Source organism: Venturia canescens, chromosome 2 (assembly GCF_019457755.1).
Source record: "Venturia canescens isolate UGA chromosome 2, ASM1945775v1, whole genome shotgun sequence".
In the NCBI taxonomy this organism is placed as follows: domain Eukaryota; kingdom Metazoa; phylum Arthropoda; class Insecta; order Hymenoptera; family Ichneumonidae; genus Venturia; species Venturia canescens.
Genome location: NC_057422.1, coordinates 15,573,112 through 15,592,085, shown reverse-complemented (window position 1 = coordinate 15,592,085; position 18,974 = coordinate 15,573,112). Strand labels below are relative to the sequence as shown.

The following is an 18,974-nucleotide window of genomic DNA, read 5'->3' as shown; positions in this document are numbered from 1 at the left end:
GGAAGTGCACTTCGACCCTCGCTCATGCTCCCGTCGGCTATTCTTCCTTCTTACAATGATCGTCTTCCATCACTCTTAAAACTCCTCAAATCCGCTGTTCTTTCTCCACGATTCATTAAAAATGAGAAGACAAGTCGAAATGTTGGCCTCGCCGTGCTCCGTGTGTCTAGATGCGGTACGAGTGATTCGTGATGAAACGAAATAAAACGCGCGGGAATACACATCAGGCATAATCGTTATAAATTACGTTAGACATGTGGCGTTTAGGCCCGCGTAATTGATTGCTTTCTCAGCGTGCTAAGAAACACGGGTGAGCGTGTGTGTACGCACGTATTTGTGCAGGAAGAGAGTCATATAGGTTGCGCGGGAGAGCTGTGAGACGCGCAGAAGAAGAGCCGAAGCCTCGAGGTATAAATTATAATTGAATTAGCCTGAGCTCTTAATTAAGCCAAGAGACCAGAGGATAGGATTCGAACGGGCCAGCATCAACGACGGCAGCCACGTAGCAAGTTTATATACACAGGCACAAGACAAAACGAACGAACGAGAACACGACCCGTTTTATTACACTTCGCTTGAGAGATAATAGTCGAGAGGAGAGTCCCGACTGGCGAACGATGATGATCGCTCTGTCTCCCGGAGTCTTCACGTGTGCAGCAAACCGTCATGACGTTCCGTGATTTTTCTTTCGCCTCTGCGTCTGTGTATACCGCTCACTCGATCTTTCTTCTTTACCTTTCATTATTTTTATTTTTCTTTTCGACCAAGGGGACGGGATGGTCTTCCGAAACTTTGAGTAGAAACGCTTCCCGTACATTCTCCACACAGGCACACACGAATCGACGTTATACACACGCGTTCCTATGCGCGAGATATAATTTACAACGGGGGCGTCACAATCGCATTTATGATGCGCACTGTGTGCTCTTCTCCTCAGAGTCCTCTGTGTAAACGCCGCTCGTTTTTTCTTTTACACTTTTTATCTTATTTCTTCTCTTTTATATTTCCTTTCACCGGTTGATATATACGTAGATCTCCACGATCACCGATACGCTCCTGTGGATATTATTACGGACGCGAGTCATCATTCAACTATATTGTGGATCGTGTATAATCGAGCCGAATATGAACGAAGGAGATCGGAAGAGGCCAAGAACATTAGTCGGCTCTCCATAAAAACTCAAGTTTTTCTCAATTTTATATCCCGTTGATTATTTCGAAGCTTCAAAAGTGCTTTTTCCTCATTTTAGGATCGAACATCAAGATGGATGCAGATTTTGCTCTTTGAACCGCTGTGGTTGTTTATTCACAACAAATTTCAGATAAAAAGTATCAATTTTGTTGGAAAATTCGATGCGATAAGACACGCTTTCCGTCGGTACGAATCATTGATCACCGCTCGAGCATGTGATTTGAAACGCGATCGGATGAAAAGATAAGCGGAAAAGTACTCGTGGCAATGAGAATAATGGATTTTTATAAAACCCTGGAATTTCTGTGGAGCATATTTTTTCATTGTGCCCGAAGACCTAGTTTGCATTTATTAAGTTGCTCATTCATCGACTCGTCTATAAAAATGCTCTCATTCAGCCTTCCCAATAAAACTGGAATGCCTCCGCCATGCTCTCCATTTTTCTCTTTCCAGATTCAGGTCCAATGGTGTAGCCAACAGAATTTTATTGCGTACAAATGTTCGCGTCTTTAATGCCTTAAAATTGTGTCTTAAATTTAATGTCGAAACTCTGCATATTCACAGAGTTACAACATTCGGAGTAACAACGTTGTGGCTCTCATTATCCTTCCATTTAAACAGGGTCGCTTACCGTAGATTCCTTGAACCGAGCTACTTTTTATCATTAAAGTTCCCTGCCTCTCCCTGTCATTCTCCTGCCCCTACCACTCGTTTCATCGCTGTGTAAGCTAGAGCCCCTTCTTTCTGCACACCCTCGCAAGATCTTCCTCGAAGAATCTCACTCGCGTTTCTCGTAACTCCTGTTTTATCGCGTACGTTTTCGTTTCCGGCGGGTGCGCCCTGCTGCAAAATACGAAAACGACGCGAACTGCATACAACTCTCGGTACTTCGTGTCTCGTTGTCTTTCTCCCTTTCTCTTGCTCTCTCTCTCTATTTTTCTTGTTACACAAACCTGAACCAAATTTCCCATTCTCCCTTTAATTCTTCTACTACACTCGTAAAACTGACTTTTACAATCGTGACACTCCAGCGATAAGGACATCTATCCTCTTACTCTCTTACGCAAGAACTTCCGTCGAACTACGAGCAGAGGCAGACACTGGGAAGAAAGAGAAGAAGACTGCGGAAAAGGGAACTAGTGGAATCATGGGCCATTCCGTGAATTATGTGCCTCTAAACGTTTCGATTCGTCAAATGATTTGTTTCCTATTATACTTCCTTTCGCTACTCCTGTCTCTTCTTTTAAGTTTCTAAACGAAAAATACTTTCCCAGCGCATGGCAAAATTAGTGTGGATGCGGCAAGGGCTGCTTTCTTGGTGCTATTTTTTTGCATTCGGGTTGTAGAATTAATAGTGGTCCAGTGTCTCCTCTGTGGAGTCACTTTTATGCTTTTCGCATGAGTCGTCGTCTTCGTTTTGAAAAGTTCAATTGGAACACATCGAAGGCCAAAGACCTTTGCTAGGGTAAAGGAAAACTGTGGAGCAGTCACAGTGGGTCACGTTAAATCGTTAATCCGGGTTTGAGGATCAAACCATATCGTGCAAAAGGAAAGAAAAGGTCCAGTTGATCTCTTGGAGAAAATTCATAAAACATGTTGGACCTTTGAAGGTGACGAGATTCTCAAAACCTTGGTCTCCACGCGGGGTCAAAGTCTGTATTTTTGCAAAAGAAAGACCATTCCGTGAAAGATTTTTCTTAGCTCGACTAGACGCGAGACCTTCGTTCCAAAGTCCGCATAATGGCTGAGCTATAATTGTGCAATACGAACGGCATATGTCTCTCGTCTTCTGGTGTATGTTCACCGGCGGTCTCTATGGTTTTCCCCTTACGCACAGTGTCAATAGAAGCCCGGTAATTATAGGAGCTAAGTGGTAAATTCCAACGTTCGAGAGCGTTTGTACCTGTTACATGTAGAATCGGACTTACCTAGACACGTGCAAATGTACGTACTACGTGAAATACTTGTACGCCACGCTTGAGAACCGCCCGACCGTCGTCCTTGGGCTTCTTTCCCATTGGAGATTGATGTAAACTGAGAAGTTTAAAACCTCGCCTGCGTTTGGCATGGAATAGATCATTTTATTTTCTACGCGTACAATTCTCATGCGATATACATAAACTAACGCAATCGGTATATAATTGAAAATTTTTTAAATCAACAAACTAAAAAGTTGAAAAAAAGGTTGTCACTTTGGGCAGTAGATTTTCTGAACTCTCGATTTCAATTTGGTCATTAGGTAGTGATCATTGGGCTGGAAGGAAGTTTCTATGATTTATGAATATTTCTGTAGGATCGCCGTCTCAAAAATACTCGACGCTTCATTTTAGTCGCACAGGGTGCGACTAAATGATGAATTTTTGAACAGTAGACTTTTAGTGGAGAATTCGAAACTGTTTTCATGGTATTTTTCTAGTCCGCGACCCGATGAGAGCTCAGGAATCGTGCTGTAATGCACGATAAGGTACATGTAACGGAAAAAACACAGCTGATAGGTGATTTGAAATAAAAATAGTCGATCGATCAAATGCGATATTTTTTAGACACCGGGAAATAACAGAGCGAGAGAGGGAGATAGGGAGAGAGCGACCCGCCGGCGACGAGCAACTATGGTACGTCGGGTCGAGAGGGCCCGGCGCGTCTGACCAGTCCGGAATTTATCTACTTGCGCGGAGTCAACGAGAGTAGTTCGGGGGCTGCATTGACCGCGCCGGCGTTTCTCTCTTTCTCTCTTCCTCGCTCCCTCGGTCTCGATCCATACAACTCCGACGATTTCCTACATTGACTATTGACAAACGAAAAGGCGTGGCGGGCATTAATTTTCTACTTAAATCGTTCGAGTTGCGCCTTTTTGTTTGCTACAACTGACATTCATACATAGCATCATATCATACCGGTTTTCGACATGAAATTCAGGGGTCCTCGACCTCCCTCCTGCACACCCTCCGCGCATCGGTGCAAACTTTTAATGCGACTGACTCAAAGTTTTCGATAGATATCTACTCGAGGGAACGAGTAAAATTTTCCGTAGCTTCAATGTGCTCCACGAGACAACGTCCGGTTGAAAGCTCCATATTTGTGCGACTAGTTTTCCACAACTAGCGACCGAGCGAGGGAACGACCTGAAACGACTCACTAATCTATATATTATTGTTCGAGAAAAAAAAAAAAAAACAATGAATTACGAAGCCAACGGTTTTCCGATTCAGGTCATTCCACTTGGAAAACAGAGACTGTATAATATATTTTTAAAGAGTTTCCTGAATATTTACAATGAAATTTTCATCTCAGCGTTTTAACAAGATCTGAAACAGTTTCTTTCTCTCTGGTCCATTAATCTCACTCGTTTCGGGGCTCAAAGTCGGTACCCGTACCGCGGACTTCCAACGTTTACTTTATAGATACACAAACGTGAGTGAACTCCGGAGAAGGTTTTCTGGCAGAGCTCCGCAGACCCAAGAGAGCTCCAATCGAACGGTATTGCTCGCAGTGCCTCGTCCTCTTTACCGTGTTTGTTGCAATTAGCGGGCCTCGTCCAGGCTCTTCACCCGAATGTACCAAATGTACCTCACGCTCTCCTCTTACAGTAAAGAATCTTTCGGCCTCGGACCCGTGTCTCAAGTGGGTACATTGTGGTCATGAGATCCATCGAATCGATTCGTCGAAATGGCGCGTACAGACGAACCAAAGATACACGTTTGTTTGGGTTTGTCTGGATTTGTAACCGCGTACAGTTGTCTCAGCTCATTGCCTTCAGCGCTCGATGTGGCGAACAAACAATCCAAATCTAGAGACGCGGTGGCGTTGCGCTATCAAGCCTTGAAAAAAGAATTTAAACATTGGAGGCGATGAGTCGTGCTACGAATCAGTACTCGGGATTCGGTAATGAATTTTAATTTCCTTCCTCGTGGGACTTATAATCTGTCTTGAAGTTGGCTAAGTCACTCCGTTCTGTGTTGCAGCTTATTTATAGCGTATTTGAGTGTGAGCATGTGATCGGTGTTGTGTATGAAAATTCATTGATTTTTATAGATTTTCGTTATATTTTGAAAAATTGAGCATAATCGCAAAAAAGTTGTTGAAATTTTGATGTGTATGAATGTTGGCTCATCGGGCAGAGTTTAAGGCACGATTCGTATAGAAATATTTCATCCAGACTTCCGTATGAAATACGAACAGGAAGGTTTCCTTCCCGAATATTATTCGGATGTGAGATGAAGAAGTTTCGTCGTTTAATGCCGCATTAAAACGGATTTTTGAGCAAACGCCACGAGAGAATTCCCCGTACAGTGTCTCGTTGTGTTTGCGTGCGTATATTATTATTATTATTACGCATTTTGCTCCTTTTTTACTGATTCTTGTTTAGCATGCTCGCATGGAAACTGCCCACGCCCCTTCTGTATAAACGTGCGAGCGGTAGAGAAACTTGCAGCCACGCGGATGCTAATTAAGAAATAAGTTGGGCCACCCGCATCGCTTCTGAGACTATCTCGAGTATCTCTCGCAGCAGGGAATCCGCTACGTGAAAGCCGGTATAGTCGGTTTATTAAATTTGCAAAATGGGAAATCATGTGACAAAAATGTCGGGGAATTTGCCGCGTCTGGAGAGCATTAAAGTTGAATGAGATTCAAGTATCTCAAGCGAAGGAATAGCGCAACCGTTCGTGCGTTGGTTTTTTCTCTCATTGGAAAGCGTGCCATCGGGCGAGAGGCCGCACCACCAAGTATTCCTCTTTAACTGCAATTCACGAGGGTTTTTGCTCCCGTTGGTGGAGAAAATGCTGCGTGGCCTATCGCGGACCACCTGGACAGTGACGTTGGGTTCAACCGCTCGAGCGTATCGCGGCTAATTAGTCGCAATCCACCCGACGATTGGATAACGCTGCTAAAATGTACACCGGTTGTTCAATCAGCCATGACCAAGTCCCTCCTGCGTGAACGGCCGCGCAACGGAGTCTATAGTCTCGCAGAACCCGCCTTGGGCTGCTACCGGTGGAAACTCGTGGGCTTCTTTTCCAGTCTGTTCACGACTTTATTTCCATACTAATGCCTCCGTAGCGTCACTGTACGCGAGCATGCAAACTTCGTATGAGTATAATTGCGTGCATTAGGCAGTTTAAAAACACTTCCCGTTTCATCACCTCAAGGGAAACTTGATTCTTATACTTCGCGAGTCATTTTTACTGCGGTAATGTTAACAAATCTTTGAGCCATCCAATGCTAGGCACATTCATAGCAGCTTATCAGTGTATGAAAGTTCACATTAAATCTATGGTTTTGATCAAATGTTTCATTATCATTTTTAAATAGATATATTGCGGAAATGAATTTTCGAGAGGTCAGCGCCTCGTATCTTGCTGTATTAATGTCTAGTAGAAATTACTTGCTAATTGCATGTTGACTGCTACAGCCCAGTTACTCGAAATATGTCAGCGAGGGAGAAGGGACGCGAGTCCATATATGCACATAGTAACGTGTATTACTATACCCATTGAGTGTTTTTAAAAAGACGACTTACGCACACACGTTCACGACTGCTAATGGCGCCTTTCCGATTATGCATATTGATGACCGTGCCGCTGCCGCGTAAGGATTGATTCCGCCGCTAATTGTGAGGCTAAGAGTGCGCCTGTTATCGCTCCATGCGAGCGAGCTCAGCCACGTTATTCATCCTTCATTCCTTATCTTCACTCGTATAATATATACAACTACTTCTCTCGTCTGTTCCTCTCCGCGTTCTCTGCGTCAGGCTTTCCCTCTCTCTCTCTCTCTTTCTCTGAACATTTCCTCGTTCTCTCTCTCGCTGTCACACATATCGATTTCGGATAGCTCTCGCGTCCAAAGATTTAATTACATCGTGATCGAACGCGGACTTGACGCTTTCCTGATAGCAATTGCCTCGTTTTTATTGTATGATTTTTTCCATTATTATAAAGTAGATGTGTATCACTAAGTGTCCTTGGAGTTCTCGAGTATCCAGATGCCAATAATTTTTACTTATAAATTGATGAATTTTTCAAAATGATTCAATCACAAACCGGACGAATTTCCAGTGTTGGCTAATCGGAAACAAATTATTCGAAAAAGCTAATATTTTTCAGACTCTTCATGCGGTTGGCTTGGAACCTTTAAGTGCAATTCGCCTCAGCCTGAAGCACTTTACAACTGCGACGTTTTCGTTTTCAACGGGTTTGCCTGTACAGTGGAGAAATCAAGGGAGCAGTTTATATCTTTTCACAATACTTTGCTGTAAATATAGCTTTGGAGTTTTTCGCACGCAGCATATCTGTGAATGAATGCGAAACGATACAGCTTTCAGGTCTCGTATTACAATAATTATCGCGCGTATTCGTACAAGAAAGATGAATGCTCTTGCTTTCCTGATATTATTCCCGATCGTCGGTGTTCACTGATAAAACGCGAACGTTTCGTTATCGACCCTTTTCTGGGTCACACAAACACCGTCGGCATCGGCCAACGTGCGACCGATTTACAACCAGTCCGAAAGGAACGTTAGCCTCGCTGTATCTTTAAATCCCTCTTTCTGATACATCTCCGAGATCTTTTTCTTCCAACTATTAAGATATCGTCGACTCGGTATACTCTCAATCATTTGTTGCATCGGATTCACTGACAGTCACGTAGACGCTCGATAATCACTGGACGGAAAGCTGATGAAAATAACGACTCTATAAACAGAATCATTAGTACTTTGAGTTATGCATATTCATAAGAAAAAAAAAAGCATGAAATGACCGAGATCAAAAACGAATTCTAATCTCGATAAAGTTCAAGATGTTCAACCCAAAAAATATTATTTTCGAAGATTAGCACCAAGTTTCCCCATTAAATCGCTATATCAAAATATCTGTTTTATTTTTTCCTATCAAAACAAGTTTTGCAAGAGATTTTGAGTGAGTGAAAAAAAGTACTTCAGCATGAATATTTCGTCGTTCGCGTACTTGAAAATCTGCACAATCGTCGAGATATTTTTTCGCTGTTTCTACGTAGCTCGAACTATTTTGGCATAGAATGACGTCGAGGACCCCTTTACGGATTAAAGTACAGCGCATCGGGCTATATTCGCGGAGCAGATATATGGAGCGCCGTTTTGTCGATGGTACTTGAATCGATCCGGCCCTCTCTCGTATTTTCTCATATCCAGTGAGCTCACTTCACTTTTTATACAGCCCGCGAGAGCAGTAGAGAATATATAACAGATTTGATTTACTTTATATGCGTATATAAGACTTATATAAAAATCCATATAAAATTTGTCATATGGAGAAAAATACATGGGAGTTTCTGCACACGCAGACTCTAACCTCCGAACGATTGTCGATTCGGAGCTGATCGATCGGTCGGCTCTCGTTTAGATTGGACTGTTGCCGCCTCGTAGGAGTCTCGGGTTGCTCCCGAGGAAGGCACCCTAAAAGTGCGAGACACAACTCTCTTGTGCGGTTTCTCTCCGACCCAAGTTTTGCGTGACTAACCCCTCGACTTTCGTGAGTCATCGGGACTCGTGCGTACATCGACTGTATACGGAGATAACGGGTTTCGTTGACGAGAGAGAAAAAAAAGGTGACGAAAAAAACGAGGAGGAGAGAAAAGTGTGTGGTTGGGCGTGCAAGCGCCACGCGAAATCGATTCAATGTAGCGCGACAAACAGGAACGCGAAGCGAAACAAAAGTGTATTACGACGATAAAATGTTTTTCTTAGAGCGTACTCTCAGGCTGGCATTTTGACTCGGTGATATCTGGGTCTCTGGGTGGCCCGCTCGGCCGTTGCGATACTTACTTAAATGGTCATAGAATATCCATTTGAGATTACGATTGGGACAAGTGCCGACTTTCACACGCGAGGCCAAAAGTGTCCAAACAAATCTTAATGTTCCTCTTTCTCTATTCCTCCATTCCCTTTCTACCGCATTCACAGTTTTTCAGCTGCGACTCGTTCTTGTGTTCCTCATCTCCGACTATCTTCGAACCTTTCTTTTTTTTCTCATCGTACAATATAATACTTAATCCTCTATCTTTATCCGGGCTTTGACTGAACCCCTCTCTAGAGTTTCTTCTTCATTTCTTCAAACCCGTTCCCCTTTTCTCTATCTTTCATCCTCGCTAGCGTCAAAAACGAATAGTTTATAAATGAGACTGAAGCCGAGAAGAAAACTCGAGATTCGTCTACGTGACTCTCTCGCTAAACAAACGTGGGTCTTTTTCATTCACTATAAAATCGAGTATTTTCTATGCGTTTGTCCCTTTCGTTCGTTGAAAGAATCTTCCACTCCCTTCGCGTTGATATAAAAATAAGTATCCAAATTCATGCACACCGTGAACTGTTCCAATTTTCACAGCTATAACTCCGGATTCCTCTCATCTCGTAAACACGAGCTCGGTCGCGACGTCCCTTCGAAAATGTATAAAAACGTAAAAACTTCAGTGGCGTTTTGAGGTAAAAAGCAAAAAAATAAAAATACAAAAAATAGAAAGCGACAAATCGAGACAAAACATGGGGCTCGATGACTCGAAGTAGCCCGGACCCCTCGAGCCGCTCGAGAGTTATCGGCGCCACAGTTCGACTTCTTCCGATCCAATCTTCCCACTCCCTCTCTTATTCTCTTTCTTTTCCTCTCTCATCATTTTTTCGGGGCAAGGATCTCTACGATATAGCGAAATTTCTTTTCTCTCCGCGCTTCCTTCTTCGTCAACACATTCTTTTTTTTATCCCGACATGTGCTTCCGAATCTCTTAGCTAACGGAGACTTGGATGACGTCATACATCGATCACCTCTTCATGTCCAGACTGGCGGACGTAAAGTGAATCATTTTCTACGAAACGTTGAACGGATATTCACATGTAACGAACTTTAGCTTTTAAATGCGCGCGAAAAAATGCGTTTCGTATATCCGCACTGCTCGTGGATTTTTGCTACAATAAGCCTAATCAACGATTCCTCACTTCGCTTTCGCGAAATTGAGCGTGATGAAGCTGAGCATGATGCCGCAGTTCCGAGTACTCTAGTGTTCCCAACTGGAAACGCATCCGCAGACTAGTTCAACGATTCTCCTTTTGACTGTATATCTCGGCGCGCCTCCGTCTCTGTCTCATTCCCGCTCTGTTGCGCCGCGGTAATATACGAGTCGCGCGGAATTAGTCAACACGTTTTTTTCACACGTCTGTAAAAGCGAATAGAGAAGGGCAAAGGAGAGGGCGGGAGGATTGAGGGAACAGAAAAAAACGGCGACGCTAATGTCTGTGTCCCGAGAGTCGCGGATGAGTGGCGCAATTAGAGCTGCTCGCGCGAGGCTCTCTCGGTCTAACGCGCGATGACGTGTCGGCACTTTGGCCAACTCTTGCTGTTACGCATCTTTCGTTCCTATGAGGATACACTCGAAATAATTGATATGAAAATACGAAAAAATGAGGCGTTTGTTTCCTGTGGCTCACCGAGAATCGAGATGTTTTATTTCCTTCTTTCGGTTGCTGAGGCATTTCTCACGAAACGTGAAAAAACGTTGAATAATTTCTCCAGGCTCGCTGCGCTCGAGATATTTACTGCAGATAGGAGAAAACAGAGTGTAATGGAAGGATTTGATTACACACGCGGGCTTATCGGCGGTGAAATGAATTCCTGAAACTAAATGCACTCTACAGTGCGTTTTAAGCGTCGCGCGCTGCTTTACACGTCCGCCACAGATTCAGGCCTTGGTCAATAAATGCTGGTCCTTCAGAATTTATCGAACGTGCTGTGGCGTTAATGCGTCTGTGGGCTTGACTCGAAGATCACGCGTCACTTATCGAATATTTGGAAGCTCTAAAAACTTGAAGTTTTGTTAGATTTTTTGCACCATCGTTTTTTACGAGCCTGCAATTGTGCTTGAGGCGTCACTTCTCGTAAAAATATATCACAAATAAAGCGTATCGAAGAGGAAGCAGACTCTGGGATATGGGACATTCATTAGTGGGGTGAAATCGATGATGATTCATCGGAGCTTCTATCTCGCTCTGCGGATTTTTCTTTTCGTAGGGGAATATCGTCGACGCTCACTACACCATTCGCTACCTATCATTATCTGCCGAAAAAAAAAGTTTCGAACTTCTCCCTTGTTTTCGTGCTGTTTCATCGTCCTGTGGTCAGAACTCGACCGCCAAGAGCTTATATCTCTCTATGCCCGAGGGTATCGTAAAGGATGCGCGTGTATTGTCGCGCGTTATCACACAAATGGGAGTTTAGACAAAAAATAAGTTTTCTAATAAAACACAAAGTGTCCCAAACTCTATCATTTTGCTGCAGAACCTTGAGTCTTCCAACGATTCTTTAACGTTTCGTTAAGTCTCTTTTTTTCCATGAACTGAAGATAAAATTTCGTTCGAATAAAATCCTGTCGAGCCCAACGAAAATAAGGTACACTCAACTGTTTTTTCTTCAATCGACCAAATCTTTTGATACCTCAAAGAAAAATATTGTCGAATCTTTGATATTTTCGTGCGATTAAACTGGACGAGGTTTGATAAGCGAATGAGTTTTTTTTTGTAAAAAAATCGAACCACAGGTGATGAAGGGAAAAGATTCTAGTGATGCGTTTTCGACCAACGACCGTCCTCTCCGTCGTTTGTCATTCCTCGCCAACGATTCCCGACCATTATCACCGAAGCTCATTGCTGCTATCATCCTGGAGAGATATTGATCCCCCAATAGTACATAAATATCGACAATGGGAAAGGCGTAGTTGTACAAAATTTGGAATTTCATGGAGCACAACATACGCCCATTCGTTGCTGAATTTTTTGCAGGCTCCCCTATAGCTCCCCTCGCTTTCTTTAGCTCGTCACGGACATATGATACCGAATCAACTTTCGTGGAAGACCGTCATGCTCACGCGGATGAACGCGTTATTCTTCCCCGTGAAATTTCATTGACACTCGAGTACACATGCTGAGGAGATAGAGATCTTGAGGGTTGGATAAGGAAGGAAAAAAACGAGTGTGTAATGGATCTTCTGTATTGTCCCCTAGTTCCGGGAATAATGCGTTTCATGCGTTGCTTATGAAACAAACGAACCAGACGTGCTTCGCTGGTCAATAAATCTTTCACTGGTGTGTGCTCGGACGAGTTTGTCAACTTTAACGTACGAGCGTAGATGCACAGTTTGTCTACTGGCAAAATCCCTGCGACAGTGAACTCACTCCGGGCTCATGTACGTCCCTGGAGCTGTTTTCTACTCTCTTTTCTGCTCTCACAATCCTTGCTCTCCCGCAGAGAGACGTCGCGAAGCGTGTCAGAAAGCGAATAAGACGATGGTCGGACGACTTCGGCGACGTTGACGTCTTGCACTTGTCTGCAAAAGCACATAGCGCGTGGATCCTCTCGAGTTATACAAAAACATCAGCTCACCGAGGCTACCGTAGAATAGGCCGAATCATTTGCAAAACCTAGCACGTCCGAGAGCCAGAGAAAAGTGCAGTGTCTCCGGCGCAGCGCGGCGGGGATTCGCAAGCCTAAACCAACAATGGGTCGTGGTTCATGAGGCTTAAGAAGTAAGCAGTTTTCTGGTTTAACGCGTTTTAGATTTCATTCGAAATCATCATTATATTCGTCCTTCCGACGCAACTTTGGAGCGTTTACCTGCGTCGACTGCCTCAAAGCTATTCCATTGTCCCTCGTCGCTACTGAAAAGAGCAAAAATGTTCATCGCCTCCCGTGCAATATGAGAAATTAAAAGAGGTAAACTCTTTTACTCGGGTTTTCGTAATTTCTAATCGTTTCTCTTTTTGTACAGTATAAAATTACTCTTTTGACCTTCCCTCGGACCGTTTCTCTGAGATCGTTTCGATTTATTGTTGTTGCGCAACGTTACATAGACGCGGGGAGGTGGACTGTTGATGGTTCTACGAGTCGGGGAGCGTGCTGTAGACGAATTTCTATCGGAGTCGAAATACCGAAAAAAATGGAACAAGAACAAATGATTTTGCAACGTTTCATGAAACATTACGCGGCGTATCTTTTGACTTAATATTGAAGTTATTTCTCGAATATAAAGAGCATTCGGGGCTACATCATTCGATCTCGAAACGTAATTTCTCACATGCATACTTGTGGATTGAAATATTTCAGGCGACTCGCAATGCACAGATGATTTAACGCCACACTGAAAACCGCAAGTATGCGCAACGTCAAGCTGCGAAAGCCAGCAGTTTGACTGGTCCACTAGGATCCCAAGGACATTAGATGCGCTCGTTACATGAAATAGTGGTGAACGCCCAATTTATTATAAAACGAGAACGAATGGGAGGAAAGCCCGGCGCCTCTTTCCCCGGAATGCCTTTCCCAGTCGTGGGTTAGCCATTGTATAAATGTCCCTTTCTCTATTTTCTCTTTTCACTTCTTCGACCCCAGATTCTCGCACCCACAATTATTCTCCAATTCGCTACGACAAATTTTCCACCACCGGTTCCTCTCATCGCACGCACGTCGTCAGGGTAGTTTTTCCTCGTACTAAATACAGAGAGAGAGAGAGTCGTGTATATACATGTACAGCCGGATATTGTGTATAAACTAGAACGTAAAACGCACGTGATTTGTCGCAATTCGTTATGCCTGTTTGGAAAACAGTTCATACCTGGGCCATTGTCCAATACTTGGGACTCTACCGGGGGGTGACCAGGTGAGTTTAAGGCTGGCGGCGTGCGGGCAACTCGGTGCTTTCTCGTCGAGCGAGAGAGAATCTTTCATTGATTCCTGCTGCCGGTTTTTCCGACGCTTTCTTTCTATGCTCCAATGAAATATGTGGCTCGTGCGCTATACCTATATCCATTAATGTATACACAACGGAACATATATTATGGAGAAGTTCAGCTTCTTAACAATGATTTCTCCGCTCAATGGAGACGTAGATACTTTTCGTCCTTTATTAAAGGAACGAAGCAGCGGTTTTTGACCAGTCAAACCGGTATAGGATGTGTACGAGGAACGATGTGCGTGGTGAGTGCGCAAAGGTCTGATAATAAATTTGATAAATAATTTCTGTTCCGGCAGAGCACGCCTAGTCGCCTTGTTGAATCTTAAATTAATACGAACATCGATTCGTAAAAAGCAAGAAGCTCGTGCAACCCTAGGAACGACTGCAGTCCGGAGAGGGAGCTAATCCTGCTCTTGGTTGCCTCGTGCTCGCGCATACGTGAGGAGGAATGCCGAGTTATCCTTTTCCACAAAATCACCTCCTTCGGAACGATCCTTGAGACTGTTTAGAGTTTTCGACGCACACACAAGCACACTTGTACAAACACTTTTGTGGGAAAAGTAAACAGGAATAAATCGTTTTAAAATGGGATTTCATTTTCATGGCTTTTTCAAATAGCTCCACCCGCTGAAGATTCGAGCATGTTGAGCGATCCTCGCAGTATACTCAATCGCGAGACTAATGATCATCGAATGAAGTCTACGGTCACAAGAGGATCAGCGCCGCGCCGTTTCCACTTCAGGAAGGAAATTACGTTTTTGGCGACCCCAAGACCATTCGAGGCGTTTGAGCTCGCGTTTCAACGACATCGAGTATATTGCCCGCAGACCCATAACCCTCGTGATCCTTCGTATATGTGCCTGTGCATATACAGATTCATGCTGTACATCAAGAATCCCCCGAGAGCGCGGTAGCCGAGTTTTTCATCCGTCGGCCTATTCAAGTGTTCACACTGCCGTTTTTCACGCTTCCAATACGCACCGCAATACCCATACTTACGTACCGACAAATGTACATGTCCGTATACCTATTTGTGTGTTACGTACACGTATATATGTATCATGTATCCCCACTGAATTCTCTTTTGGATGAGTCCCCACGTGGCACCGCACGAGGGTGTCACACGCCGGTTCTATACCGCGTACCCGGCGCACATTCACCGTGCTGATCTCGCGCTGCGGTGACCATCGCGCGCGCACATCTCTCGTACTCCGGGACAGAAAGATGCCGATTTTTCACCGCGCATTGTACTCTTGAAATCGAGGAACGTCGCCTCATTTATCATCACGTATACGTTCTCGTCTAGCTTTGTTTCCGGGCACGTCTTATTCAGTCGTTCATCGAACGTCAATCACGAAGTGTCGGTCGGTTAGATTACGGAGTCAGGCGACATATTTTATACCGGACAAACGACTACAGATGTAACTCCCAACAGAGAGAGAGAGAGAGAGCGCGATATTGAGTATTCGAATGAAGTTGAAGAAAGTAATTGGCGCTCGCGCCTCTAGGTTCGACGATTGTTTTTTAATGGGAGGTACAAATCCGATGAAAAAGTTTTGACCTCTCGTTGGGATGAAGTTTGCGCTCGTCATGTCTCACCCGATGTTCGAGGGTGTCAGCAAAATGCTACTCACCGGTCACCGACGTGATACATCTCGACTCAGTGATATTCGTTGGATTGTGAAATTGATAAATTGCTGCTGCTTCGAAACATTTTTACGTGGGCTCCGGCGAGGGCAACTATTTCCAGGTTTCTTCGAGTGATATATAATTGTTGAAACGATTACTTGTGCCGTGTGATACTCTGTTGCGTAAACTCAAATTCGAACGCGTGTGCTTCTTCGGTGACTAAAGAAAACGAATAAACAAATAAATCACCAGCCCCCCGTCTCGCACGCACAGACGTAGAATTTCCGCCCCGAGCAACGACTCTCCGATAAAACGCTATTTATCTGTGCCATTTTAAATCGGGATCTGCCTTTATATTTAGTAGCAACGTCGTATTATTACATTGTGGTGACGCGTGAGCATCACGAGCGAGATTGCAGCTCGTAAGCTGCTGCTCAATACTGGGATGACGCGAGAACGTCGTTGGCCGTACTCGCAGCTATGACAGAGATTGCTCGGTGAGTTTTTTCCCTCGATGTAGCCAATACTACGTGTGCTTAAAATGTCTACATACATTGAGGAATGTGTATATGCGAACGGTGATAATGATGCGGATGGCTCCGAGTGCGGAGGCGCGCTCGAGTTATATCAAGTCCCGTTTGCGTTTACCGTGAAATTTGCGCGTCATCGAAATTCCACACGGAACAAGAAATTCCTTAAGCACTCGTGCGCGTGTCCTACTGCCTCTTGTCACACTCGCACACATTATGCGGTGAGATCACACTGGTATGCCGATGCTCTTGTGGCCCGCAACGCCGTTGCATCAACAAGAATTCGATACACGCGCTCGCACTGTAGTTTGCGTCACATGTTTGTTATTGATGAGAGCTCTTCTTATATTCAGCGAGAAAAAGTCTTTACGAGCACCATGAAGACACATTCTCGTATGAATTACATTTTGCTATCATAAAATACAATATTTATGCGAAATATATGCAAGGTTCTGCTTTGTAGAGAGTGCACGTGTAAATTGGAATCTTGTTTGTCGGGCTCACTTTCATGTCGGTTTTGCTGACCTCTTTTATCCGATGGTATGACAAAACTGACAGTAGTTTTTGGAAATTAATCATTATAAACCATTTTGAAATTTTTTCTTTCATCTTTCGGACGAAAGCACCGTACGAATTGTCAACAGAAGCTTGTCAACGGGGGGGGGGGGAAGTTTTTGGGGTTTCGTTGGAGAAAAAATGGAGGAAATACTTTTTATTATTCAATGAGGAATCGTAGTGAGAGTTTGTGGAGTATTAATCGTAGTCGCGAAATAAAAAGGAGCTTTTTAGTTTTTAAAAATATCATGACGATATACTCGGTCAGTCTTGATCGATTTAACGAAAGGTGGAACCTTTGTAGCCATTTTGCCACATCGACGCCTTCATACCTACCTCTATATCGCATCAGAGTGAGGGAACTTTCACATTTGACGGTGGTCTCGCAAAATGCGCACGGAAAGTCTCGTCGCCATTCGCGGTTATACGCGTTCCCGAACTCTCCCCACAAAGCAAAGTGCAGTGAAAGGCGTGGCTTTTGAATTGAATACACGCGGGAGACAAGTTTCGTAGCATTCCCGGTATGTCCATGAAACATGGACGCGTACACACATACAAGAATCTTTAGACGAGTAATATACGTCTGCAATAAAAGTGTTCTCACGTAAACAAGTTTGAAGGAATTGCTTTTTCGGTGCATCATCGACGGGCCCGGAGAGACATTGAATATCGTTAATGCATCGATTCATCATCCTCTCGAAAGCAGTAAATAAAATTCTTCACTTCTGTAGATTTAAGACGTCAAATCAAAATTTATTGACGTCATATAGCGCTAATTTGCACGCACTTTCGTCACGCTCGACCGAAAACTGAAAACTCTTGCTGCGGTCGCCGCGTCAATTGCATCACTTCGTGTCAATCTCGATGGATCTTCCGAGACACTGCTCCAGGCAATGGAAGAAAAATAAAAAACAATATATAAAACCAAATGTACGTATGTATGAATGAGTACTCTGTGGTTTAGAATCGAGTACAATCCGATGAGCGAACAACCCGAGTGAAAATTAATAAATCGGTGAATCACCAACGGTTATCTGATTTACGACGAGGGATTTCTCGTCTGAGGACCCATTGATGCGGTTTTAATCATAACTAAACAAGCATGCGTGCTGTATTCTTAGAGTTTTATATTCTTATGATATAATGACACTATTGCGAGATCGAGAGCCCACCTGTGTGTTTTCTGCCTTTCGTTTGTAACACGAGCTGCATTTCGCTTGCGCAATCCACAACGCGACTCTCGCTCTTCTACGAAGGCGAGAGTGCAACGGGGCGCGAATCGCTCACCGCATGGATCAGATCTATGCCCTCGATTCCCTGTATCGATTTGCCTCTTTCTAATTCATTGATTACTTTACTCGTTATAGGGACTGCACTTTTCGTGTATCGCTTTTTAAGGATCGGAAACTTTCCATGGGTTCTTATCAAGCATTCTTATTTAGCTCAATGTTATTAAAAAAAAAAAAAGATCCATATTATTTGGCCAGAATGGACAATTTTTGGACATCGTTAATTTACCGAAATCCTCCGCATCGACGATTAAGAAAAAGTAGTCTGAAAGTAGTGCAATAATTTGTAAAAAGAAAAAAACGATGATGGAAATGATCCCATTCATTCCATTTGATCCACTCGCATATCAACAGAAATGAATTATAGAAATTCGTGAAACTGCTGAAAACATAGTGTGACAAATGTCATGGAACGTAATAAAAAAAATGTGAAATACTGGCCAGTATTTTTCATAACCTTGGCATAAAATTTTTCAAACCATTGACAAATCTATTCAACACTTTTTTCCCAAGATGTAAAAAGGTTCCTAGTACTCTTGAAGGTTTTTACCACCCCAGGAAGAAATTCAACAATTCGAAACGGCATTGGTGAAGTTCTTGCGTTTCTTTACTGTTTATTCCTCTGATTTATCACCCATTATTTTTTTATCGCCGTTCGTACTGCACATACATACACCGCATGCTTTTCTACGTGCAACATAGAACTCGGGGACTATACACATTTCGGTTTGCATGTGCGTAAAAGCTTTCAGGAGTCCAGAGAGCCTCGAAGCCTTTGACTTTGTCCATTATATTCCCGCTTCTCATCATCCTCGTTCTCTCCCATTTCTCTTTCGTTTCTACGCTCCTTCTCTCTCTTTTCCTCGCGTATTCTCACTTCTGTTGAGCCTTACTGAGTTCTGGCACGCGCCAGGGGCAGGTTTGCCGCTGTCGATGCGCCGGTGGCGCGAGACGATTGCCAGAGATACCAGATATCCTCGGAAAGTCCTCGCGAATCACACGTTTATACATCCCGTACCTTGCAGTATCACTTAT

General features: G+C 43.8%; 1 protein-coding gene across 5 annotated transcripts in view; it reads left to right on the top strand.

Annotated features, from left to right (window-relative positions):
- Positions 1–18,974, top strand: part of ths (thisbe) — a 120,951-nt gene that overhangs the window by 85,034 nt on the left and 16,943 nt on the right. Inside the window, exon 1 of one of the 5 annotated variants that reach the window (XM_043411565.1) lies at positions 15,150–16,062. The exons of the other annotated variants lie outside the window; for them this stretch is intronic. Within the exon in view, the coding sequence (XP_043267500.1) occupies positions 16,046–16,062 (17 nt within the window). The 5' untranslated portion in view covers positions 15,150–16,045. Of the gene's footprint in view, positions 1–15,149; positions 16,063–18,974 lie in introns of those variants that run through there. 5 annotated transcript variants of the gene reach the window in all.